Source organism: Oxyura jamaicensis, chromosome Z (assembly GCF_011077185.1).
Source record: "Oxyura jamaicensis isolate SHBP4307 breed ruddy duck chromosome Z, BPBGC_Ojam_1.0, whole genome shotgun sequence".
NCBI lineage: Eukaryota > Metazoa > Chordata > Aves > Anseriformes > Anatidae > Oxyura > Oxyura jamaicensis.
In genome coordinates this window covers 71641990-71660053 of record NC_048926.1, presented here as the reverse complement: position 1 = coordinate 71660053, position 18064 = coordinate 71641990, and the positions used below count along the sequence as shown (strand labels likewise).

The following is an 18064-nucleotide window of genomic DNA, read 5'->3' as shown; positions in this document are numbered from 1 at the left end:
TGTTATGGAGCATTCAGCCAAGTGCCTTGCTGTTAATCAACCCTGGTCCAGAGGACAGCTGTCCTCTGAGAAAAGTCACATGGCTGCACAGCGAAATAAGCAGAGCCATGAACACACCAAGCTTACCTCATTCTCTTTGTGGACCCACTGATTGCCAGGAGCATACCCTGATGTAAATAACTCCAGACCCTGACTGGATTCCATGCTGAACCTAAACACACACAAAGCCTTGATGATCTCTGCTGGAGCTCAGAGTATCTAACAGCTGCAAATGACTTCTCTAGCTAATTACTCCCAGCAACAGAAAGAACAAACAATCACAACATGAGGAAGACTCTCTGCCAGTGAAATATTAATGCATTTTTAGGCAGCTGCTATTTGTCCTACATCTTGGTTAAAGTTTTCTCAAAGGTAAAACTCCTTCTATAAGTTGCTGGTCCTCTACCTGATTTTACAGCACAGCAAAAAATGGTAGCACAGTCTAGAAAACATTTCAGGAAATCTTTGACAGTTACCTTTTTTGTCATCATTCACTACAGAAAATAGCATTGTTTTTCCTGTTTCAGGGACCATTGCTTACCTAATCCTATTAAGTCTTGTAGAACACCACCTGTTTGTAGTAATATTTTACAGTATTTCCTAAACATGACTAAACTTTGCATTCTCTCATTTCCTATGGAAGTCTGTTCATAACAAACTTCTTAGGAATGGTTCTTCACTGAGCTTGTTAGTACATTTTCCAGGACATCATGGCATGCCTCATCCTAGATGAATGCAGTTGCTTTAGCAATTCTTTTGTCTAGATTTGTGCATAGCAAGAGACACTGATGAGGCATTTCGGAACAGGAGGATCTAGCATCAAGCAAAGTGGTACACAAGTCTGAAGGTACTAGCAAAGATGCACCCTGCACTTCTAGTAGCAAAAGCCATAAAGAATAGCACACAATTTTGCAAGAACTCACACATTATTGTGCATTTCCAGCTAAGTGAATATGGTGATCTAGACTAGTGGTGAGGCATATATGGAATCAATGTAGTCAGACCCTCATTCAGTCTGACCAAAGTATTTGAAGCTAGCATAAGGTAGTATTTTTTCATGCTACTTCAGAGAGTCAGTTTTAACATTTAGAGCTTTTAAACTATGATTTATTCTTACTATCTGAAACAAATTCTTCAAAACCATTTTCCCTTTGACCTATATTTACTATGGTACTGCTTGAGTTCAACTTGAGTCGGGCACTTTTTACTTAAGAACTGATTCAAAGAAGCCTTTCAAACCAGCAGAAGTTATAGCTGCATCAATGATAAAATGCCATGGCCTAGCCACAGTCATGGTATGTCAAAGGTACTCAAGATAATGATAGTAATGAGATCCTCCAGCCATTAATACACTTGAAAGTCAGGGGATCATTTCTGTTCTGCACATGTGCAAGGGCTTCATGATCCCCCTTGTGAAAAAGCAGCAGCATAAATCCACTCTCACATGCAGGGAGACCTGACACATGTTATGTCCATGGGTTGCCACTGGGGAGAGTTCCAAGCCGTGACATTATGTGAATTATTAGAGCTGACCACTTTGAGGCATGGAAGTTTTTTTGGACTTGATCAGGAACAGGAGACAGATGGCTTTCTGAAAACAAAGTTTTCCATAAAAATTGAGAACTAATTTGTTTTCAGGCATTGTTTTCCTTCTTGGGTAGGCCTTAACATTGCTTTTACAAATCTGCCTCTGTTGTATGCAACAGCTCTATTTTCCAGTGAATCTTGGGAAGACCAGATCTGGAACAGCATATACATGGACAAAAAATCCCTTTTCTTCATTTTTTCTCCTTCCTGTTGATTTTGCACAGAATATTTGCAAGCAGTGTTCCCAGAGTATAGAGTTCAGCATCTGATAGTCTCAGCTGATTACTTGCAGATCATGTAATATCTTTTGCAACACACAAAACCACTGAACCAGTGTTTTGACGGCATAGAACAGGAAGGCTCATTTTGACTTTGATCTCACAATTCCAGTAAAGCTGCATATAGATTTACCTGCCAGTGGTACAGTGAAATCGGTGTGAAGTGTTATTTTTCTCTCCACAGTGACAATTCACAATAAAGAAAACATTAACAGCAGAATTTACATAACAGAGCTCAACCTAAATAGCGGTTTGGTTTGGGGCAGTTTATTTTCCTGCAGCAGAAAGGGTCAAAATGTTTTTTCCACTTAACCATGCTGGGAAAAAAAAAAAAAAAAAAAAAAAAGGAATGCATTTACCTCTAACCCAAGTAATGGAAGAATTGATAACTGTTCCTACTAACGGACAGTGAATTATTAGAATTTCCAAATATCTCATACTAAACAACTCCCCTTGCTCAAGGGTCTTTGGGACAGAAAGCATTTTCATAGAATCATTAAGGCTGGAAAAGACCTCCAAGATCATCTGGCCCTACCACCAATGTCACCCACTAAACCACGTCCTTAAACACAATGTCCAACCTTTCCGTAAATACCCACAGGGATGGTGATGCCACCACCTCCCTGGACAACCCATTCCAACGCGTGACCACTCTTTCTGAGAAGAAATGTCTCCTCATTTCCAGCCAGAACCTCCCCTGGCACAACTTGAGGCCATTCCCTCTAGTCCTATCTCTAGCTGTCTGTGAGAAGAGGCCAACCTCCAGCTCCCCACACCTTCCTTTCAGGTAGCTGTAGAGAGCAATAAGGTCCTCCCTGAGCTTCCTCTTCTCCAAACTGAATATCCCCAGTGCCCTCAGCCACTCCTCAAAGGACTTGTGTTCCAGGCCCTTCATCAGCTTTCTAGCCCTTCTCTGAACATGCTCCAGGGCCTCGATGTCCTTCTGGTAGTGACGGGCCCAAAACTGAATGTGGATGACTTTCAGGAAAAAAAAAAAGAATTCCCTAGCAGCTTACAAAAATGTTAACGTGTTTAAGATCTCAATTTGAAATGCAGAGAGAAGTATAAATAGCTATAGATAAAAAAGTTTAACAAGATCATGGTGACAAATAATGATTATTAGGATTGTTTGTTCTAGAAGAAATAAAGCAATTGTGTCTCTTTTGAATTCATCATTATGGCATAATTTTCTGCTTTTCACAGTGAATTTCTGAAGTTTTAGGCGAAAGTCTAGTAAAAAAAAAAATACACTATCCCAGTAAGTTGTATTAACATTTATCAAACCTTTAACAGATTTCTGAAGCAGTAACTGTTCATAAACATTTAAGGCTAAGCCTGCCTTATTGTCAAGGTATGTACTGGACAGCAAGCCAAAACAGCACTGTGGACAGTTATGAGCTATACCAGGAAATATAGTGTCCTCCAATGCTGTGTCAGTCTGTATGTACAGACTGATGCTGTACATGCAGTTCTCATGCAGAAGAGACCAAGCAAGCCCCAGACAATCAGAACTGCCTTGCTCCTATGCTATCTACATCTGAGGTCACTTCTTGTTTCACCCCTCCTTCAGCTCCCAGGATAGGAGGGTAAAAGGGATGACAATGTTCCATAATCAAGACATGTCAGACCTGGCCCAGGATACACCCAAACCAACACTATACCCTAACTCTTGTACACACAAAAAAGACAAGACCCATTTTACCCTCGCTATGTAGCTATTCTTGTATATCTTTCACACTGCAAGATAGTTTATCATTTCCTCATGTGTGCTTTCAGGAAGCTGTTACGGCTGCAAACAATTTAGCATGTTTGGACCTACTCTAGTTAAAAAATCACTATGTTATTTCCAAGAGCAAATATGCCAGAAATACTGTAGTGGTAAAATAGTATGAAAACGCCATGCTTATATGGGAATGTAAATGCTGTCTCACACATGCAAAAATGTAATGGTGGATATGCCTACCTTTTGAGACAGCTCTGCCTCTGAAAGCTAAACATGCAAAAGATTCAGAGCTATGTTTGATACTTAAAATCACTTGGGTTCCTGGACCTACACTCTTCCCAAATCTCTTTCAACTCTGGAAGAGTATGAAGATTGTGCTTGAATTCACAGGGATGAGGGATTATACTAAAGTCATGAATAACACAATCTTTTCTTACCCGTGAAGACCAGCTCCAGCAGGGAAATCCAGATGAGCTTCCAATTGTTTAAGAAAGTGTCTTTACACCCTCATCAGTCAATGAAGTGGTAGGATCTTCTTTGAGTTTTCTCTGTACCAGCACCTTGAATAGATGCCTCTCGTCAACTACACCCATACGTTTTGCAGAAACTGAAAAAGAACACGCAGCCTAAAATAAAGAAAAAGACAAGTTAATATTTACACATCAAGGTAACTCGTATTCCCTTCTATACCCTTGCAACCAATTATTCCCCCATGTCTGGGGAGATGTTTTTATTTTGCTTATCTAATGAAGTCATTGTAGCTCTAGAGTACCTGATTTCTTCCATAGATTAATCAGTGGTAGCTGGAATTTACGATCATCTTTAACACATGTAGTAGGGGGCTGTTGTAATTTTAGGACAAAAAGGCATTAAGACTCACCGAATGCTGCATTTCAGTCCACACACTACAAAAGTACATGGCTTTGGTGAAAATGGTTTAGCTTGCAAGCTCATGTTAGTAGCCAAAAGGACAAAAAACACCAGTCTTCAAAATAAAATGACATTTATGACACATGTATCCTTCCACACCGCTCTTTTCTCCAGAGCCTAAAAACCATCATAGTGGCAATACCGATGTATTAATAGTAATAAATTTGAATATGAAGCAATGTTCCTTCCATCAAGCATTATGTAGAAGGTATCAGGCTGAAGCTGGAAGTGACAATACATAGCCAGCTAAGGCTGAGATGTAAAACAAAAACAAAAACACCTTCCCCAAAACAATGGGGAGCGTTTACTGGTTTACAGGTCTTAAAAGGGTCGAAAGAGCTGCTGGTGAGCACCTGATTAGAATTAGAACAGTTTAGAATCCGTAAGATTTGCCAATACTTGAAGACATTTAAAGGAGCATAATAAGAAACAAAATCTTTAAAATTCAAAGTGATGTACCATTTCAAGTGAAGATGATACATCTGCTAATTTATAGACAAAGGAGCCTGAACCAGAAGTGACTGTGAGAATTAAACTAGGTAGATTCCAGATTGTATTTCTGGGGCAGCCAGGAGTTACTCAGGGTGGATATGACAGTACCAAGATGTTGAAGAGAAATGTAGCTATCGTGCCTAAGCTCTGGTATACATGTAGGCTCATTTGTAGAAAAGAGTATGATGAAAGATTCACATTGGATGCATTCAGACTCCACCTTTTCTTACCTGGAATGACTGGCTCCAGCAGGGACTAGCAGCTCCTCCACAGCCATGCTGAACTGTTTAAGGACCTGAAGTGCATCTCTTTCTGTTAAATAGGCTCCTATGCTCCTACAATCAAGCTTAGAGCTGCTCACTTCATCCAATTTGGTACTGGCACTCTGGTGATTTCCACTGCATTCCTAGAAAAACACTTAAGTTCAAAACAACTTCCTGAATATAAAAAATCTCAACCTCAATTTCACACCTGTCTTGGTGGCTATGTAAAACCAGATTACAACAAGAATACTGCTTGCCACTGATGAACTGGACACTTGGAGGGGACCACTCTTCACAGAATCATGCAAAACCCGAAATGAGCTTCCAGTTCAAAAATCTGCTGGCACCTGTTAGCATGACTAGTGTGGGATTCTGCCAAATAGCTTTGAATTTGCAAGTTCACACATCTCTTCAAAGCCAACCCCCTACCGCTGAAGGGATACCTGACACAGTAGGCTTTCCAGATGACAGCATTGTTTTCTAAACAGGGCATTTATGGAAAGCTAAAAATCAAAATTTGAGAAGTATTTTGTGACATCTATCCTAATACTGCCATACCGTGGAAAGATCAGTAACAATAGAAGACTAAGAACTTGACAATGCTTTAATATGATCTCAGCCTTAGTATCCTGAAGTAGAAAGAAAATATTCAGTCCTGGAATATTTTACAGAATGGATCTTCATCAATGGAAGAGAGTACCTGCCAGTCCTGAAAGAGAAGAGGGGAAAGGATTTAAGGTAGCATCATCAGGAACTTACATGGTCAGAGAAATACCAACTTTTTTCAAGAAATCGAAACTTGCCTTTAAGCAATAGGTAAGGACGAATTCCATCACAGTCAGATAGAAATTCTCATCTACAGCTGCTGCTGCTGCTAAGAAAAAATATCTGTCTGGAAAAGAGAACATAAAACTATTACAATACAACTGATAATTACTTTATATTCATGAGGAAGTAAATTTGATCGACGCTTTCTCGTAACTCTTCATTTCCTTTTCTGAGTAATAGCTAAGGCATTTTATTCTGAATAGTTGCTTAAAGTGAAGGAACTCCACAGAGATTTACCATGACCAGATGAAGTCCCCAGGAAATATAATACACTTCACAGGTGGCAATTCAGTAAACCAAAGAGGAAGTTCACTTTTTCACTATAATTTTATTAAAAATTTTAGAAATAAGTTTTAAAAGTTTTTAAAAAGATTGTTTTTTAGTTTTAGAAACTTTAATTAGAAATTCAATTCCAGTTTATTATTATTTTTTCTAAAATCTTTGCAAAACATGAAGAGCAAAGAAGCACACTAGTGAAATTAAGTATTACTGCATTTGAAAACATTTCAAGCTTCTGCTGCCCTTGCTTCTAGATTCTTTGTATCTTCTCACTCTGCTTCTGCTCTTCAACAGAAGCTACCTTGGTAGAAGCAACTGAAATACTTATTTTCCTAGAGAGCAAGAAAGAGCCAAGGAACTAAAAAGAATCCTCTAAACAAGAGAAGTTCAACTTGGTTATCTTTATTTTTCAGTCAAGACATAACCTGTCATGGGTTCAACCCTCCATTTCTGTTAATTGTTCTGAGAAACTGCCAAATAAATTGCTAATGCACCAGTGTTAAGGAGTATTGTTAAAACTATTTAGAAGATGGAAGATTTTTCAGTTGGGAGAGTACAATCAAGAGAGTAACCAATAGCATCCATGAATAAGTTCTCACTTGAAAGTAGGCTGTTACTCAGCTATGGAACAGTTTATGTAAATTCTGCCTGGGGAATCTAATGAAACTAAAGATTATGTTGGCTTTTTCTGGTCGTCACTGAAGTCTGTAAAACACAGCCTGAGTTCTAGTTCTTATGTTTTTCATCTGTTACTTCAAGAAATCTAGTTGAATTGCTTGCATTTACAATGGGTTAATTAATGTCAGCTCAAAGAGGTAGGATAGTGCTTCTGTTTTCAGTCTCTATCCAATCACAGAATATCCTGAGTTGGAAGGGACCAATAAATATCATCAAGTCCATCTCCTGGCACCACACAGGTCTACCCAAAAATTCAGACCACGTGATTAAGTGCACAAACGCTTCTTAAACTCCAACAGGCTTGGTGCAGTGACTACTTCCCTGAGGAGCCTGTTAGGATCTTTGTTAGCTTGCTGTGAAGCACGCTTGTGAAGAGAACATGTCATGTCAGAAAGATGACAGAATAAAGTTTATTTCAATTTATTTGCAATCAAAGCAAAGATTACAAATAAGATAGTTAACACAGTATCTGGTAACGCTATTATTGCATCAGTAGGGACACAGTCCCAGAGCTTAAAGACAGTGTAATCTGTCTTTACCTATTGAGTGTTAGCACAACAAATGTGAACCTGAGGAAGCCTAAACTCACTTTGGGGAATATTTTGCCTATACAAAAACAAACAAACAATAAAACACCACCAATATTTAAAAGTAACTGTAATGCTTGCAATAAACTACTATTTCATGTCCAAGTATTCTTCTGTCTATTGTTATTCTCAAAAACAGTAAAGCAAAATTCAGATCTAGCCTATCAATTTCTGACAATAAAAATGGATACATCAGCTGTTTGCAATGAATATGCAACACACCAGTTCATGAAAGAAACAGACAATGTGAGTCTCTGGAGTCAGCTTCTCAGAAGACAGCAACTATTCTACATTGAAGACAGACAGCTTGGAGGATATAGCTGTACTTTTCTGGATTGTTCATAGTAGTGTCAACAATAATCAGAAAGAATCAAGAATAGAAAAATAAACAGTCTGCCACTGCCCTTTTGCCTGTTATAAATTTTATCATGGCACCAAGCACTGATAGTTGTGGGATAAGAGATTGCACCTTGATGTATCCCCTTTGTTACAGAACAGGCTGCTAAGGAATGTTGCATTTCAAAAAATTAGTACCAAACTTTTCACACAGTTGGACATCGAAAAGGAGACTAGTTTTCATGGCTATTTAGTTTTATTTGTAAACTGTGTCTTTCAGAAGTATTGGCAAATATCTCTGTTGAATCAACAGCTGCGTGACCTGCAGAAGCTCTTATCAGAGTATTCAAGCAAATACTTGAAACTAAGATCATCTTTGTGCTTAAAGCAGCATGAACACGTACTCTAACACATGTGCCTACTATCTAAATGAGGATAACTTAACGAGAAAGGTTGCTTCAAATTGAAATGCATCTTTTATGTTTTTGTAAAGAACACATTGTTTATAATCATAATCTATTCTGGGAGCACTTCCATCAGCTTTCCTTACAGGGGCATAATAAATACGTTGACAAAGTCATGTATGCACGAGTCATGTAACATAGTACTTAAAAATTCAGATATGGTGTATGGGTGTATTAACTTTCTGCAGCACTTCTTGTTATTTAAAGAATGGCCTTACAAGAACATAGACTTAATTTTTCCATGTTTCCAGTGATGTCTCAGAACATTTGTCAAGAACAGCATCTACAAGGTGATACGGCAACATACCAGGCTTGATAGCATAAAGTTAAGCAGCCTCTTAAACCACTGAAATTACTCAAGCTTCTTTGAAGGTACCTAGTTTACATTGCTTGCTCCTTGCTCTTTACTTTTTTTTTTTTTTAGTATGTGTGGCCAACAAAAGACAAGTTTTTCAGATTGTCTGCTCTTCCCCTGAGAGCAGACTCTTTTCAGTGTTATCACAGTGTACCCAGTTCCACCTCCTTCCATGAAAAGGTCCCAAACCACCCCCAGCTTTTTTCCAAGCTGCTTTGCCCAGATGACCTTTGATGTTCTAATACCTGCTGGCCCAAAGCATTAGTCATCATAGTGGTTTTTTAGACAGGTGCAATCTACAGCAAATTTTAATTAGCAGAGTTTCACTGTAACAATAGGATCATCCTTCTTGCTTTTGAGATCCACATACTGAAATTTCAAATCCCAAATGCCACAGTTGGGCAGAACAAGCCCAACATAAAAGAAGGAAGCACAGTGGGATCAAAAATGCTGACAGGAATTCCCAATATCCCAATTCCCAGCTATTTTAACCATGACAGAGCATCTCAGAATGTCTTCAGTTTTCAAGCTGGTATACTAAAAAACCTGAAATATTCTCTACTCATTACAAAAATCTACAGACATTTTGTGAGGAAGCTACCAAATAGTTTTTTTGCTTGTTTGTTAAGACTTTTAGCTTAAGCCACCAATTCTACATGCAACTACAGGCAGCATGTTTCACGTGACAGTACAGTGAAAACTTTAACAAGTCAGGCCTAACCAGTGCTGCCTGCAGTACTCCTAGAGTATCCTAGGCTTACTAGTACTTGATGTAATACAAAAATTATACACTATGAACTATGCAAATGGACAGTAAATGGTCAATTTATTATTATTTTTTTAAAAAGTACCTTTTCTCTTTACAGTGTGAAAATGCTCTCTCAATATAAGAAGGCTCTTCTAGATGCACGTGAGTTTACCAGCCACAGATGATTTCATTGCATTCTGTAATTCTTACAGAAGAGACCACACAAGCCTTGAGCATGTTACTGCAGAAACAAGTCTCCCTACTAACATTCATGCCTCCTGATTACAATTGACCCCCTGCTAGGATCATGTTTCCAGCTTGGCTCATCTGCCACTGTTAGTTCCCAAAGGTTTACATATGTTCCTGGAACTCTTAACAGATAGATACAGCACTTGAAAAAGAACTATTCCTCTACCACTATATCCCCATGAAGGGATTTAATGTTCTTCCTTAGCTTTGCTATAAGATTTATACAGTGAGAAAAGTGCCCCCACTGTAAAAAAATCCCATCAGGTTCCTTCATTCATGAGCTCTGACAACTACCCCAAGGTGCCCAGGTAACATACAATCAAAATTGTATTTTCCAGCACTTAGCATTCTTCCAGGCAATTGTATTTACAATTTTTCAGTGTTGATCATTGACTGCCTGTTCATTTACAGCTATTCCTCAGATGTATAAGCAGTTTTGATTTTAAACTGAAGGGAATTATATAAACACATTTTGTCTGCATTTCCATATTACAATTCAACGTGGATAGCAACATAGACTGGTTTAAGTTTAGAACTAGAACTACTCTTCCATGAAAGAGTGCAAGATGAATACACAGATATCCCTGCTGGAATATGAAATCCAAATACAGCTCCTCATTTGCTGCCAACCCCTGGAATTTGTATCTTTTCCAGTACTGCAGCCAAAGAATGTAACTGTATCTAACTGTATAAAAAGCCATCAGCACACACTATTTCTATGTTTCTATATGTAAATATAAAAAGTCCAATTGTTAACATGGGTTATGACTAACAGACATATTGAGTTCAGACTTAGGCCTCAGTCTTCCAAGAAAGTTTGACACCAATGTGCCATATTGATGGGAGATGCTCCATGCCACATATTATATGGTTATGAATCGAAAAATCTCACATTAAAAATGTAAAACGCAGGGTGAAAGAGTTAAAAATGTACGCCATACTGCATATCATCCTTCTATGGTGATAATTTGTTCACATTCAATTGAGAAAGCCTACAAATTTTGAAGCATATGTTCTTTAAAAGGGCAAAAGAATTTATGGCAAGTTTAAGCATTCTTCAAGTGCTGAGAAGGGGGAAGAACAAGGTTAACTGGATGTCCACAAGTAATGTTGTCAAATAATGAAACCCAAAAGTACAGTAATCGAAGAGCAAGAGGATATTGCAATAAAGAATAAATTATTCTCCCTCCTCAGTATTTTTTCTGAACACAACAGGGCATTAACATAGCTATGCTGAAGAGAAGGTGGCTGAACAGACAAACTTATTTTTACTGAATGTGTTTAATGATCCTTATTTATTATACCAGCCTTAGTATTGAGTGGTTCATACCAAACCAAACTGAGAAGATTTGACGCCAGCTCTAACAGAACTAGTGCACGGCTCCAGTGTCCTACCTACTTGCTGGTAGTGTCCCTAAGCTAAAATGAGCTTTGCAGAAACTTTCCCCTCCTCCCCTCAAGATTGCTTACTCATTAAAGCAGACAACACAGTTAAGAAAACCTGCTCATGACACTGTTTTCCCTTCAACTTTGTTTATTGATGTACTGAACATGAAAAAGTACAAAAGATCCAAACACAAAATAAAACATGTACAACCTCTTAAATACTCAACAGAATATATTTTCTACTCCAACAGATGTGAATTAAGTCATACTATACAACTTCAAATAAATACCAACCTTACATTTTACTAAGTGCTCTGATAAACACTGTAAAGTGAAGCCCAATTTACACGCCTTCTCATCAATGCCATTGTTTGCTAAGGAAAGAAGCATGTAGCTGTTTTCCCCCACATTGGAAAGTTTGTGTTTTCTATAGTACATACAATTTTTAATGCAGAGGAGCTTTAACAATCTAAATGCACCTAAGAATGAGGAAGTGCTCAGAAAGCCAATTGATTTTAGAATAGCATTGAGTGGGTCAGCATGAAAACTCGCTTATTCACCTTAGCACGCGCTTCACAGTATATGTACTGTACTATACTGAAAAATTTGTAACTACAATTTAAAAGAATAAGAACCAAAAGCAACTGCAAAGATAGTTTACAACTATGTTTATGCATAGAACATTGCTTTTTCTAAGGGGAAGCATATGAGCATCTCAGTTTCTACAAAAAAGCAGGACTTAACTATATAGTTGTCAGTGCATCTTGGTGAAGGCATGAAAACCCTCAGCTTTTTTTCCAAAAATTCAATTATAAGCTAGACGCTAATCAGAAAATATTCTGTATTTCTTAAATTTCTTCAATACATGGTAAAGACTTTTTCTATGTCCCCAAGTAGTGATTTAAGCATTATACAAAGTTAGATTTCAGTAGCATACAGGTATTCATGGGTTTTGTATGAAAAATGTAAGGAAATTTGTTCAAAACCTATGATTATACTCGTTTTTACCACAAACATACTTATAAACCAAAATGTAGCATCACCATAAACAGCTGAAGCTAGACTATCTACAGACAAAAATAGCAACAGATCTGATGCACTGTAAATTCAAGTCCTCAGGACAACAAAAATGAATAGGCAGACCTCAAGTAACAATGTTAATGCCATTTACAAAGAAAAAACTCATACAAAAACATTTAAAGTTGACCATCACTTGGCATGTAAGTTAAAAAATAAACTAAAACCAAAATTAGCTGAAAGGTTCATAACTCAAGGTCTTATTTACATTACACAAAGCTCAGGTGTTAGCCTTGAACATAACTTTCAAAATACCTCCAAATATACCCAACTCAGGCCACTTTTGCTGTGCAAACCATGCACAATGTCTTTCTTAAGACAAAACAATTCTTCAAACAATAGCAAGTACATCACTAAACACCATGAGCTCTATCTGAAGGGAATTCTTTAGGAAGAACAGATTTTTTTCCCCCGTCTCAGTATTTTTAAGTTTCCTGCTTGCTCTTATATAGCTTTTTATAATTTTCTTTTGTTTCAAAATCACACATTAATGTGAGCCATCTATCACTGAATAACCAGGATGATCAAAGACTCCACTGATGATTACAAAAATGAAATCAACAGTGCATCCCATCAACTCTACTTCTTAATAGAAAGGTCTCAAAAGTATTTCTACACCATAAATCTTTCTAAATTTTCCCCCAACAACTGCAAATTTCCTGGTAAGTTTTAAAAGCTCACTAGGTGTCTTACGAAGAGATTTCTCAAAGTATTCAAGTCAAAATATTTGTTCCAGGACCAGTAAAAAGTTTCTCCAAATTTTTTTTTTTTTTTTTTATAAAAATAGATGCTTTTTTTTTAAACCCACATCAAAGAGGCTCTTATCTCTTTGGCAAGGTACTGCTTTACGAAAAGTTCTCCAGTATTCTTACAATAAGCTTTTATAACATGTTCCCCTTCCCCAACCCAAATGATAATTATAAAATAAATACTGCTTATAACTTTATAAATAAAGTGTAAACTTCAAATACTTTTCTTGAACAACAAAATAGCAATGCATTAGAATGTAAACTAAACACAAGGAAGATCAAGAAATTATAAAAAACTTAAGTAGTATAACACAAAGCCTCAATATTTACTCATAGGTTAAAGGCAGTCATATAAAGAAAAAACTTCTTCCCTTAGCTGAAACATTTTAAAAGGTCCACCTTCTTCAAAGAAGGCAATAGAAAGCATTGTGACAGGTAAAAACCCTGTACCTCTTGTCAATATTCAAACACAAAAGGTATTTAAGAAGTTCTAATTCAAATATTAGCAATAAAAAATCTCACATATTCTTAGGATGCTAAGTAGTCATTTTATCCCCATTTCCACACTGGCATACAACAAAGGCATTTACTAATGCATAAAGCTTCTTGTAAATTGCCTTTGTTGTATAGATATCGTATATTAATGCACTGAGAATAACTTGTTAGGCTTTGTGCGTTTTGTTTGTTTTAAAGGAGACCTGCAATACTCTGTCACCAAGGCGGTATCCATTCAGGCTGGCTATTGCCATAGCTGCCTCATCATAGTTTGTCATTGTCACAAATCCAAACCCTTTGCACTTGTTTGTGTTAAAGTCACGAATGACCTTCACATTGGTTACTGCTCCAAAGGGTCCAAACATTTGCCAGAGGATACTCTCATCAGCATCAGGAGCCAAATTATACACAAAAATGCACCATCCAGTTCCTGCATGTCCAGGGATATTAATTCCAGCCAAACTGGTCATTCCATCAATGGTCATGGGAGGAAACCTACTGAATAATGGTGGAAAACAAAAGAAACAGGTATAAAGTAGCTGTTCAGAGAATCCCAAAGAAATTTCATACAGAGAAAGATAGAGGGCTTTTGACAGTGGGCATGGACATTTCAGAGAGACTAATAAGGTAATATTGTGAAGTTTTTTTTTCAGTTGCAGAAATTCTATATGCGGTACTATGCACAATCATGGAAACAGAGTTAAGTCTGACTGAAATGAAATAAGCAACAGAACAACATAAGAAAAGCATGCTACAAAGCCAGTGAGGATTAAGTCGTTTGAAATGGGAATTCCATGAAACTACTATCGTGTTTGTCTTTGATGCACAATGCACTGAAATGAGCAACTTCAGCTGTAGTCTCAACATGTGAAAATATCTTACTGAAAATGTAACAGTAGTCAAAGTATTTTCTCTTAAAAATTTGGTTATTGTGAACTGAATGGTTCTTTACCTCTTTACTCCATAAGCCATGTTGAGCAGATTGTCCAACCTGCAAAACATTTAGCAAAGTTTTCAGTCTTCATACTTTTCTAGCCTTCAATCTTAAGAAAACTTGGTTTCCACCAGCCCCCTAAGCGTATTCTAGAGAACCTTATGCAAAGCTTAAGTACCTTAACTACAAAAGCTGGAAGACCTTGTTACACATGATACAGCTAATGTGATACTAAACTGATGCTCCTGCAAAGTACCCACAACCACAAGTAGTTAAGCTCAGAAGGGCTAAACTTGTGGTAGTGGTGCACTAAGTCAAACAATACTGTCACCATCAAGTTGTAGTCAGTTACCACTTTAGTGAAATCTTTGAAGTTACAAACTTGTTTGACGAAGACTTTACTGAGACTTCTCACAATATGCTGACATGAACACCCAGACCAACACAGTTTTTGAGCAGTAACAAATATTAAAACAGGTATTACAGTAAGAGTGATTTTTTCCCCTACATTTTCACACTCTTTTCTGAAATAAACTGTTTTTAAAATATTGATACATTTCATGTTACATTTTTTCTTCCTTCACTGCAGTGTGCAGTCCCACCTCTAAACGCTCTTGGAGTTACTTAGCCAATACCCAAGAACATACATTGCCTACCAATCCTATTAAGCAACTTCAGTAGTAAGTTGAAAGTGCTTCTCAAAGAAAATTTCTTCCCTAAAGCAGCTCTGATGTCTTCCTAGTAAAGCTTGGACATATGAAGAGGAAGTCTCAGGCTTAAATAAGGTTATCTTCAGGATTTCACAAAATATGAGCTTAGGGAATAAAGATTTAAAGGATTCAGTTTTTAGCTTACAGCTACCTTATAGTTTCATACTTGGTTGTCTTTTTCTCCAGTAATGAGCTATAGGATTTAAATAATCGTTACTAGTATACAGAATCCAAATTTAACTGCTCTAATAGTGTAACAGCGCTTAGGCACAAAAAAAAAAAAAAAAAAAAAAGATTTGGTCCTGCTTGCAGCTAAGTAAAGGTCATAAACTACACAGAATTTTGACTTTGCAGTGCACATTTTTGCAGTGCACAGATTTTAGCAAGACAGCAAGCCACTGAACATCTCGAAGAGCAGAAAGGAGGAAATGAACAAAATGCCTGCCTACTATCAATAGACTTCGTGTAGATTAGATTACAGAACTCTACTCTGACAATCTGGGGTGTGAGAGGGAGGTGAAGGATTCCAGAAACACTACAAAATACAGGTCTTTGCTGTAGAACAGGCTGACGACTTCATATAATAATGGGGTCAACATATGAATTTTCATCATTTACCTGGATGACTTAAAAGATTCAGGAAGGACAGAGATGTTCACTGGGCAATTAATTTTGAAGGATGCTTTAAGTAACATAACCTACAGATATAGGAACAGTTATAGACAGCTGCTTTTGAAAAGTCTACTTCAAGATTTTTATTAGTAAGAAAAAAATCATTAGGGTGATCCAATTGCTCTTCATTATTAAGTTTATGCTACCTGTGTGTTTTCAGGCCTCTACCAACTGTTAACTGACACAGGGCAACCATGGAAAGTAATCAATCATGTTAACATCTGAAATTTCAACAGTTGGTATTTTTTTTTTCCCCCGCATGTGAAAGACACTGAAGACCTAAAGCATCCCTGCAATCTGAGCTGGACTGTCAGCAACTGAGCTGAAATACTGCAACTCCACCACCTTAAGCAAAGCCCTAAAATACAGGCAGATTTCCACTTACAGTTATGAAAATGTAGAACTTGGCAAAGCCGTCTTCTAAAGAACAGAAGCCTGATGGTCTTTCAAAAAAAATTCAAGTGTCTGCTACACCAGTTTACCCTTTTGACCAGTCAGTCATCTCAGCCTTTCCTTCCTTCCACATCCACTCAAGTGAGAAAGATTTTACTCACCTACCTATTCACTGCAGGCTTGATACTTTCTGTTACCATTATCCTTTTAAGTGGAACAGATGACAATATCTCTTTATGGCTTTCAGGTACCACTTTACACTTAATATCTCACCAACACCTCCCTCATGATCTTATTTCATATAACGCACCACAGTCCATCCTGAAAATATAACTTCTGCTTGTGTGCCCTGCTTATGAAGCAAGGACAAGCCTACTTTTGTTCAATATGTAGCAGGCTGTTTCAACTAACCCTTTTATTCCCTAAGAAGCAGTGCAAAAATTAATTGAATACTGAATAAAATTGGGTATCCCTTCCTTGAGGGCAGAAAGCCTTCTCTAGTGCTGACCACACCTGTTAGACACTTGCAGTACATAAGACTGAAAAGTTGCAGGAAAGAATTCACCAATTCTGCCAGAAATGCTATCTATGAACTCTGAACATTTTACCTAAAAGAAGGGTGGCCAAAGCAGAGCTTCTGAAGCGTGGTGCATTCTCTTAAACTGCAAGCTGATTTGGTTCTTGAAAAATAAAAGAGCAAGTGTTTGAGTAATACTTAGCAAATTCTAATCACATAAAGCAGGGGTAGAGGTTGTGAAAAAACTATCAAAATAGCAGAAGAAAATAAAAGGGTCACTCATGAATATAAATACAGTATTTGTTTCACTCTTTTCTCACCAACTGTTCAATACTGGAACTGTAGGAACAGGGAACTGCATGTCTGTAGTTTCAGCATGAGGAGAATATATATTCACAAATATACACATACAGAAAATCTTTGAGTAATAGTCATTACAGAAGCTGGGAATAAGGTAAGTAGTATGCATGGTTTAAACTAGGACAAAACCTGAAAGCCAGAATGGGGAAGAATCACCAGAGGATGAAGAGGACTGCTGTAGCATGACATACTGCTAAGGGATAAATTGAATTGCCTTGGTCGACACTAGCTGAATCAACTTTCATGTTAATCAATAAAACCAAAAAAAAAAAACCTTAAAAAGTGATTTTTGTTTTTAGTGACTGTCTAGAATAAGAAATGTCATATTGATTTAAGCAAGTTGATACTTTTTAGATGCTTTTCAGCTACCAATAAGTTTGAATGCATTTTTACTTTTAGCTGTGTTCTTGGAACATAGCTAAAGAAGTTCAAAGTTTTCATGGGTTTCCTTCATAGAGCAGAGAAGCAACCAGAAAGAGTGCCAGGAAACCAACAGACAGGCCCATGGGAATATGTGGCTTCCAGCACCTAAGTTACATACAATAATTTGACTTACCTAAAACGTTGAGCCTGCTGAGCTAGAGGTGCTGGATACCTTCTGTTTGGAGAATGGTACAGCTGAGAAAGGATGGCCTGGTTATTTTTTTGGCTTGGATTGTTAGCAAACTTTACAGTGATGGGATCGGTGGCACCTGGAGGTTTCTGGCCATTCAAGCCTTTGATAGCTTCTTCTGCTTCAACTCGCTTGTCAAATCGGATAAATCCCACACCCCTTGACACCCCTGCATAGGTTGAAGGAAACATCATAAATCCAGAGGTTATGGCACAATTGACTTAAATATTTGATTATTTCACCAGCTGCTGTAAGTGCTGAATTGCGATCTTACTAGAACTGATTTATTTCTGCTGACAAAAGACTTCTTGAAGGTTGGGGG

The 18064-nt window shown here is 37.5% G+C and overlaps 1 protein-coding gene across 18 annotated transcripts in view; it reads right to left on the bottom strand.

Moving 5' to 3' along the window:
• Positions 1 to 11352: 11352 nt before the first annotated feature.
• Positions 11353 to 18064, bottom strand: part of ELAVL2 (ELAV like RNA binding protein 2) — a 96475-nt gene continuing 89763 nt past the window's right edge. For 12 of the 18 annotated variants that reach the window (XM_035309544.1, XM_035309543.1, XM_035309548.1 and 9 more), the window contains 3 exons: positions 17686 to 17911; positions 14496 to 14534; positions 11353 to 14041 (listed from right to left, as the gene is read on the bottom strand). In XM_035309544.1, the coding sequence (XP_035165435.1) occupies positions 13711 to 14041; positions 14496 to 14534; positions 17686 to 17911 (596 nt within the window). In that variant the 3' untranslated portion in view covers positions 11353 to 13710. Of the gene's footprint in view, positions 14042 to 14495; positions 14535 to 16116; positions 16933 to 17685; positions 17912 to 18064 lie in introns of those variants that run through there. The other 6 variants (XM_035309547.1, XM_035309553.1, XM_035309554.1 and 3 more) reach the window with 3 other exon arrangements.